This window comes from Colobus angolensis, unplaced genomic scaffold (assembly GCF_000951035.1).
Source record: "Colobus angolensis palliatus isolate OR3802 unplaced genomic scaffold, Cang.pa_1.0 Scaffold18, whole genome shotgun sequence".
In the NCBI taxonomy this organism is placed as follows: Eukaryota; Metazoa; Chordata; class Mammalia; order Primates; family Cercopithecidae; genus Colobus; species Colobus angolensis.
The window spans coordinates 233829-242635 of record NW_012114932.1 but is presented as its reverse complement, the minus strand read 5'-3'; the positions used below and the strand labels follow the sequence as shown (position 1 = coordinate 242635).

General features: G+C 56.3%; 1 protein-coding gene across 7 annotated transcripts in view; it reads left to right on the top strand.

The window, feature by feature from the left end:
- Nucleotides 1-6152, top strand: part of LOC105509654 (testis-expressed sequence 264 protein) — a 180953-nt gene extending 174801 nt beyond the window's left edge. For all 7 annotated transcript variants that reach the window (XM_011938979.1, XM_011938986.1, XM_011938982.1 and 4 more), the window contains 2 exons: nucleotides 1302-1470; nucleotides 5553-6152. In XM_011938979.1, coding sequence (XP_011794369.1) covers nucleotides 1302-1470; nucleotides 5553-5845 — 462 coding nt within the window. In that variant the 3' untranslated portion in view covers nucleotides 5846-6152. The remainder of the gene's footprint in view (nucleotides 1-1301; nucleotides 1471-5552) is intronic.
- Nucleotides 6153-8807: the final 2655 nt, after the last annotated feature.

The window sequence follows — 8807 nt, the reverse complement described above, 5'->3', positions numbered from 1 at the left end:
TTAGCCAGGATGGTCTTGATCTCCTGACCTCGTGATCCACCCGTCTCAGCCTCCCAAAGTGCTGGGATTACAGGCTTGAGCCACCGCGCCCGGCCTGGGCTTGCTTTTAAATGTTCTTTGCTTGCTTGCTTTAGTTGAAGGAGGTTCCTCAACCCTAGGGTTGGCCAGGCAGGCGGACAAGTGGAGTCCTGGAATGGCTTCTCCTTGCCAGGCAATAAGTTTCTCATTACTGCTAAGTGGAAGGCTCATTTCAGAGCTCATGGTGAGAGTGGTGCGAGTGCTATAAATAGTCGTATTGTGAAGGTTGGCGGGTGAGCAGTGACAGGGCAGGGGCCTTGCAGTCATCTTAGTGGGTATTTGTGCTCCGTCACAGGAAAGGTGGGGGGGCAGACCGTGAGTGAGAAGCACTTGACCCCCTGTTCTGGCTGTCACTGCCCACCTCAGGGTGACTCTGGCATGTCTGTGCCCCTCCATACACATCAGAGCATTTGGATTCTGTGTCTAGGCAGAGGGAGGTGGAGTGCCTTTTGGAACTTGGGGCCCAAAAGGTGGTACATCAGCCCATTGCATAATGTCCTGTGCTAGATCTACTTGTCTTACCTGCCCTTCCAGTCCAGGGTCTCCCTCCTCCCTATCAGCTTATACGTGAGGAGGTATGGGAACCACACCTGATAGTCTCAGAGGTTGATATAGATCTGAACTAGCAGGGGAATGAATGGGAGTGGAAGTGGTGTTTAACTGGCCTTGATCCTTGTTCAGGGTCTATAGTAGCATGTCTGCAAGAGCAAGGGCTGGAGGCCTAAGGACTGAGGGTACTGGTCTTCTGATATCTATGGGTCAGTCAGCGTTGTCCAGGGTGGAGAGGAGGTCAGGGCCAGGGGGTCCTGGGATGGAAAGTCTGGCAGGTGAGACTTTGGCTTGGGCACATGGGGTCCCTATCCTGGGGTGGTCCAGGGGTGCCAAGCTTCATGGCTCTGTGAGACCAGTGCCTTCTGGAACAGCTTTCTGGTCTCAGATGTACACATAGGAGAGCAGTACCAGGCTCCTGGGTTCTTTTACCGCTTGCCCTAGGGTATCGTCCTCGGTCTTCAGACTATTATTGCACTCTGGACTATGGGGCCCTGCTGTTAGGGTGATCTATGTGTGCCTCCCTCAGCGGGGCTTTGGAACTCGGAAGAGGTTGAGAGGCAGAACCAGCCCCTGGGACGGAATAGGTAATAAACAGTTCTGGGGGCCACCCAGGGACAAGTAAGTCAGGGGCCCTGTAGGGCTCATTTTACCTTTTGCCACTGTCTGACTAGGCGCGGAAGCTGTGTGCCTATCCTCGGCTGGAGATCTACCAGGAAGACCAGATCCATTTCATGTGCCCACTGGCACGGCAGGGAGACTTCTATGTGCCTGAGGTGAAGGAGACAGAGTGGAAATGGCGGGGGCTTGCAGAGGCCAGTGACACCCAGGTGGATGGCACAGGTACAGAAGGTGGGGTATGAGGATGGGGCCCTCCTGGAGCTCCTCTCTTCTGGACTCCAGGGGCTTGGTTGAGGAGGCTCCTCCCTCTCTGGGTTGGCACTGTGGGTGTCAGGCTATGCTTGGCAGAGGGAGGAAGGAGACCCACCTACCCGAGGACCCACATGTGGAGTTGCCTATTCCCAGACACATGGATCTACAGAGATCTGGATTCACACACATTACCTCCTGGCAACACAGATACAAAGACCCTGCCTGGATTCCCTCCAGATGTAGCAGGAGTACCCTTGGAAACAAAGATCACAGACAACTCGATGTTCATGGGAGGGGGCTGAGGCTGCTCAGGAAATGAGTCCCTTGGGTGGGGCTCAGCAGAAAGTAAGACTGGCATAGATCTGGAAGGTAAGGAGGGGAGCAAAGTGTTCTCCTGTCCCTCAGTACGGGCCCCACCCAGAGCCAGCTGCTTTCTCCCTGCCAGGGAACAACCAGGGAGCATGCAGAGGGGAGCCAGGAGATCTGTTCCCTGTGCCATCCTCCAGGGCCAGTCCACACTCCTGCTGGCAGCCTCAAGGCCCCAGGTCCAGGCTGGAAGGCTGCTTGCCTGCCCACCTCTCTGCAGTGATCTCTGTGACCCCGGGCTGTGTCAGGCACACGGGGATCTGCTGGGTTACATCCCAGATGGTCCCAGGGGGTGTTATCCTTGGCCAACCTGGTGGAATTTGTGACTTCTAGGAGTGGTACAGGGCTGTGGGGAGAGGAACTGTCCCTCCTCCCCTCCTTCTTTAACAGATGATCTGCCCATGCAGTCTTCAACAGCCAAGGTCACCCTAGGGAGACATGTGTCAGCTAGGGCTCGAAAGGAGGGTACTGGGAGCAGTCTCTACTCCCTAGGGGTCTGTGTCCAACACAGTTAACTTCATCTGCCACTTAATTACCTCCATGGGGTACAGCTCCCTTCTGCCTGGTAGTGCCCAGCAGACACTCTTCAGTTCCCCTACTGTGGGCACAGGACATGGCACAAGGTCAGCAGGCCCAGGCAGCCTCCAGGGCAGGAAGACAGAGTGCCTTCACTTTCCTGTGACCTCCCTCTGCTGTCGGCCTCCCCCTCCTTGACCCACCCACACAGCTTCCTTCCCTCCCAAACACTGCCTGCCAGGGGCGTTGAAGGACTGCTTAGCACCCACTACAGCTGGCTGCAGCAGCAGCTCCCACATTCCCCAGCTCCTCAGCCTGTTTTCCTCCCCTCCAGCCCACCCACCCACTCCCTGGTGTTGGGACCAAGGGGTCTGCCCACCTCTCACAGGGCCTGTCCTGACACCCCAGGGGGACTCGGTGTTTGCCCGCCAGGTGCATGCCACTGACACAGCAGTTGGTGGTGGGTGCACGCAGGGTGTCTGACTGCTCAAGGCTTGGCCTGTCCCTGCCCACCTCCCTGCTGTGGCCCCAGCTTGGGCTGAGAGGTGAAAGGGGGTGATTAGCTGCCTTGTGCCTGTTACTACATTGATGTATTATTTAGCTCCAGAGAGGCGATGAATATTTGATCATCTTGCACTGGCTGTGGGCAGAGTGGGAGGGAGGGATTGGGGTGAAGGAGGTGGGCTTCAAATCTCCTGCCTCAGCAGCCCTGGGGATTTAGGTAAGGCCCTGCCTTGCCTGGTATCTTCTCCCCAGGGATGCAGGCATGGGACTGTTGGACCTCCTGCTGTGTAGATCTTAGTGGGGCTATAGGGATGCTACTTCCCTGTATTGCACTCCTTTTTTTTTTTCTTCTGAGGCAAGGTCTGACTCTATCGCCCATGCTGGAGTGGTGCAGTGGCAAGATCTCAGCTCACTGCAACTCTGCCTCCCGGGCTTAAGCTGTCCTCCCACCTCAACCTTCTAAGTATCTGGGACAACAGGTGTGCACCACCACGCCTGGCTAATTTTTGTATTTTTTATAGAGATGGTGTTTTGCCATATTGCCCAGGCTGGCCTTGAACTTGTTAGCTCAAGTGATCCTGCCTCAGCCTCCCAAAGTGTTGGGATTCTAGGCATGAGCCACCATGCCCAGCTGGATTCCTTTTTTTTTTTTTTCCTAAAGACGGAGTTTTCCTTTTTCGCACGGGCTGGAGTGAAGTGGCATGATCTTGGCTCACTGCAACCTCCACCTCCTGGGTTCAAGCGATTCTCCTGCCTCAGCTTCCCGAGTAGCTGGGATTACAGGTGCCTGCCACCATGCCTGGCTAATTTTTGTATTTTTAGTAGAGACGAGCCTGACCTCACCATGTTGGCCAGAATGGTCTGGATCCACCTACCTCAGCCTCCCAAAGTGCTGGGATTACAGGCATGAGCCACTGTGCCTGGCCTCCAGCTGAATTCCTTTGCTTGAAGTGTATATATGTCCCCAGGGGCTGTCTTCATCTCAGCAGGCTGTCCTGGCCTGAAGGTGGCACCCCTAGGCTCCTTCCTCTGAACACTCCTAGCCTAGGAGTTGGTTGGTAGGAGGTAGCATGCTGGAAAGCAGGCACATTCCTGTACCTGGGGTCCCAAGAGAGCCATTGAGTGGGTGGGCAGACAGAACATATAGTTTAATAGGGCCAGGGAGAAACTGTCTCCCTCTTTTGCTCTTTTCAGGCCTGCAGCGCCTAGGGCACTGATCATTATTTAAGGAGCAGTGAGGGCCTGGCATCCTGTCCCCTGGTCAGAAGAAACTACCCAAAACTCATTCCCCCACGGCTCCCCCACCACCTCATTCACAGGCCTCTGTCCTGGGAGCCACACCTGGGGCCTCAGTAGGAGGAGAGCCCTGAGCCAGCAGCCTGGGCTTCTGGGACTCACTTCACCTCTGCCAGTAGCACCCAGAGGGCATATTCTGGGGGCTGAGTGGGTGGTGGGGGTAGGGAGAGACCCCAAATTCCCCCACCTCCTAATTCTCCCACCCCTAACCTAGGCCCCAGCTGAGGCTCAAGGAAAGCCCCAGGCTGAGTCCAGGTGCCAGGCAGACCCCAGCTGCACCTGGCTTGGCTCCAGCACCATGGAGACAGCGGCTGGGGAAGCTGGCCCACCCCTCACCTTCTGTGATGTTTGACAGCTGACCCTCTCCCCATCATACATGAAGGGTAGCAGATCCACTCTCTCCCAGTCTGGATTCCTGCACACAGCGGGCCTGAGCCCTGTGTTCCTCCTTGCCACCCCAGCCTGCATTCAGTGCCTTTGATCCAGGGAGATGAACCCAGGGGTTGTTCCTGGACAGGGCAGATGAAGGGGCTGCTTGTTTGGAGGATGTATTGGGGGTGGAAGGAGCAGGTTAGAAGGGATTTGGGCCATCAGCCTGGCTCAGCATCCCAACCACCAGCAGAGTGCTCTCATCATCCCCTGTTGCTATCTTGTGGCTCAGGAAGCACCAGTAGTTGGGGGTGGGGTGGGTAAGGGTTTCTCAGGGTCGACCCAGGCATAGGGAGAGAAAGCCAACATGTTTCATCCCAGCACCCTCCTCCTTGCAGCTGGTTGAGTGTTTCTCAGGCCTTCTCCATCCTGCTCATACTTCAGCTCCCTCCTCAAGTGGGGACTTGGTGTGGGCCAGAGGCAGGGGCCTGCTGACTCCCTGGATGCTGCTCCTGGGAGCCCTGCATGGGGGAGGGCTGCAGAGGGGCCTCCTGCTGTATTCTGCAGTCCTCATGCCCTTGGGTGATGTTCTGTAGCTGGCCCTGGATACATCTCTCTCGAAGCTTGAAATGGGGTTGGGGAAAGGTGGAGGGGACACTACATGGGTCTCTTTGTTCTATCTCAGCTCCTCACCTCAGGGCTGAGTGGCCCTTAATAAATGTAGAGGGGAGGGCAGCAGGCTGTGTGGAAGTGCAGGGAGCTGAGGCTAATTCAGGGTGGGGAGAGGAGTGCACAGCTACCTCCTCCCTCCCTCCCCACTCTTCCCCTCTGCCCTGTCTGTGCAGCCCCAGTCAGGGTAGAGGACTGAGGGCAGCTGGAGCGAGCCCCCTGAGCCGGGGAGGCTGCATTATTCATGAGTGCACTGTGTGCTGAGTTGCCTTTCCCTGGAGGAGGGATTGAGGTGGTCCTGGCTAACCTGTGCTCCCTTTTCCTGGCCATAGGAGCTGACACAATGAGTGACACGAGTTCTGTAAGCTTGGAGGTGAGCCCTGGCAGCCGGGAGACTTCAGTTGCTACACTGTCACCTGGGGCGAGCAGCCGTGGCTGGGATGACGGTGACACCCGCAGCGAGCACAGCTACAGCGAGTCAGGCGCCAGCGGCTCCTCTTTTGAGGAGCTGGACCTGGAGGGTGAGGGGCCCTTAGGCGAGTCACGGCTGAACCCTGAGACTGAGCCCCTGGGGACTACCAAGTGGCCCTGGGAGCCCAGTGCTCCTGCGAAGGGCAAAGAGTAACCCGTGACCTGCACCCTCCTGCAGTGCAGTTGCTGAGGAACTGAGCAGACTCTCCAGCAGACTCTCCAGCCCTCTTCCTCCTTCCTTTTGGGGAAGAGGGGTTCCTGAGGGACCTGACTTCCCCTGCTCCAGGCCTCTTGCTACGCCTTCTCCTCACTGCCCTTTAGGCTCCCAGGGCCAAAGGAGCCAGGGACTATTTTCTGCATCAGCCCCTAGGGCTGCCGCCCCTGTTGTGTCTTTTTTTCAGACTCACGTCGGAGCTTCCAGGACCCACAATAAAGCCAATGATTGACTTGTTTCACCTGGATTTGGGTTGTGTATTTGTTTGTTAGTTCTGCCTTGGTTGGGAGTGGCGGGGAGTGGCTGTACAGATAGGCTGGGAGTGAGAAGGCGCCTCCCCTCCCCAGGACAAAGAACAGAGGGAACATGGCAGGTACCCTGGGTTCGGGGGAGGAGGGGTGTTAGAGATCCTCCACCTCCTACTCTGTGACCTCAGTGGCCAGCTGCCCCTCCACTGCAGTTGCCAGAGAGCAAGCAGAGCCTGGCTTGGGTGAGAGCTGAGCATGGGATGCCCTCCAGGGCTCAGGAGTGGGGAGCTCACAGCCTGTCTTCGTCTGCCTCCAAGGGATGCCTTTGTGTCTGTAGCTCTAGTGTACCTGCACGCTGGTACTTCCCCAGTAGGCGAGGCTGCCCCACTGTGCCTGCCAGTGGCTGTGTACCTGTGTGTGTGCATGTGCCCCCATGCTCATGCATTTGTCTCTGTATAACCACGGATGGGGCTGCTTGGGTAAAGCTGTGCCCAGGTGAGCATCAGGGTATGGTTGTACCTGAGCATGACTGAGTCTGTGTGGATGGCTGTGTGCCTGTGTGTGTGCCTCTGTGTGTGTGTGTGTGTGTATTGCTGTGCTTTGTGTCTGTGTATGGTTGTATTATAGGAGCATGTGAGGCCAGCTAACAGCATCTCTATGGGGTCTTTGTTCATATACAACTGTGTGTGACTGTGTCTGTGCAACTGTGTGTGTGGTGATGTTCATGACGTTCATGTATAAAGCTATGTGTTTTGCTGTGTCCACATATAAAAGCTATGGCTCTGTGCAGCCGTGTATCCATAATTATGGCGATGTATGTGTGAACATGTTTTGGTGTACAGCTATTTGTGGCATGTCTGTGTGAGCAGCTGTATAAACATGGCTGTGTCCACATGTGCAGCCGTGCGTAGACATGGTCAGATGTTCTTAGGGGCAGGGGTGTGCCCATGTGTATTATTGCTGTCTACAAGTATAGCTGTGTGTGGTTGCATGTTTACATGTACTGTGTATGTGGCCATGTCCACATGTACAACTGTGTGTAAGGCTAGGTGTATGTCCTCATCTGTGTGCACACAGCTGGGAGTGGTGGCTGCCTAGCTGTGTGTAACTGTGTGTCCATGAGCTGTGACTGTGCAGCTTGTTTGCTGCAGGCCACATCATGGGCTTTTCTGGCTGGTGCTGTACATAGCCATATCTGTGTTTACAGCCGTCCGTATGCCTTTTGTGAGGCTGACTTGTTGAGCTGGTTGGGAGTGTGGCTAGAAGGAGTGTGTGACTCCTCACCTCAGCACCCTCCTGCTGTCAACAGAGGCCTGGCCCATTGCTCACCTACCCCAGGGAGCGGTTGCTCTTCGACAGCCAGAGAGGGTGAGAGCAGCCGGTGGCAGAGTTGGAGGTAGAAGACAGCATGTCTGTCTCCCACTGCCACCTTGTCTCCTGTTAGTGATGGGGCTTGTGTTTGTTTGGGTTTGATGTGTCTGTTTTGTTTCAAAGCTGTGTTCTTTCCACAGCAGCAGGGCATCGGGTTTCTGTGTCCAGGGAAAAAGCTCGTCCTTGGTGATCACCCCCGCCCCTCTACGGACTGCCACATGTACAAGTGGGTGTATGTGTCTGAGGGGTGTGGGCTTGGCATGTTCATTAGCATGTATCTGAGCTGGGCTTGCTTCCACTGACACCTGTGGAAGAAAGGGCAGTGTCAGGGGAATGTGTGTAGGGGATGCCATGCCCCTTGGCACTTGTTAAGTGTATGCACATGTTAGGGGCAGATAGCACAGGCTCTCTAATCCCCATTCCATTAGCACAGTCTGGCACTACAGCTTATCCACTACCCTCTACCCAGGGGCGTCCTTCGCCATCCTGCTGTGGGAGGGAAGAATCAAGAGCATCTTCTCAGAGCTGTCCTCCCTCTGCTTGGGCTCCAGCTCTCACTCCCTCCTACACAGCAGCCAGTTCCAGAAGCCTTTCCCCAGGCCCCTCCCCTCCCAGATCCCCCTGCCATCCCTAACACTCCCTCAGGGTTGACCCTAGTACTTGGTTCTGCAACCCTTCCTGCAGGTTGCTCTTTCCTTGCTTAAATACCCTTTTTACATGGGAGTGGGTGGCAGTTTAAAGGGCATCTGCAGGAAGGAAGGGGAAGCACCATTCTCCTCTGACCTCTCCCTTCCCCTAATCTTTTCCTCCTAGTGACTCGGGCTCCAGCTCTCACAAGGGACTGAGGACACATGCCTCAACCTCAGGCCTGGGATGTGGACCCAGCTGAAATGGCTGGGTGGGGAGAATAGCCTCCACCCATCTCCCACGCGCCCCTTTACCTATCCCCCAGAGGCACCCCTTGCACTAGGGCCAGCTCCTCCACTCTGCAGTAGCACTATGTGCACCTGTCGGGGCGCAGTGACCTTCCCCACCCCGTGCCCCGTGGCATCCTCCCGCCCCGCACCTGTGCTCTCTAGGTGGTAGTCTGACTATGGAGTGGAGTGGGCCACCAAGCATCTGCTCCAGCGCAGAGCGAGAGCGCTCGGGGATTCAGCACCACGAGGCGGACAGCTCCAGGCCCTGAGATCCCGAGAAGAGCAAGAGCGTGGAGGGTCCAGAGGCAGGCGGAGGCCGGGTTGGGAGCAGGAGACCTGGAGTTGGGAGGAACGGAGGAGGGGCTG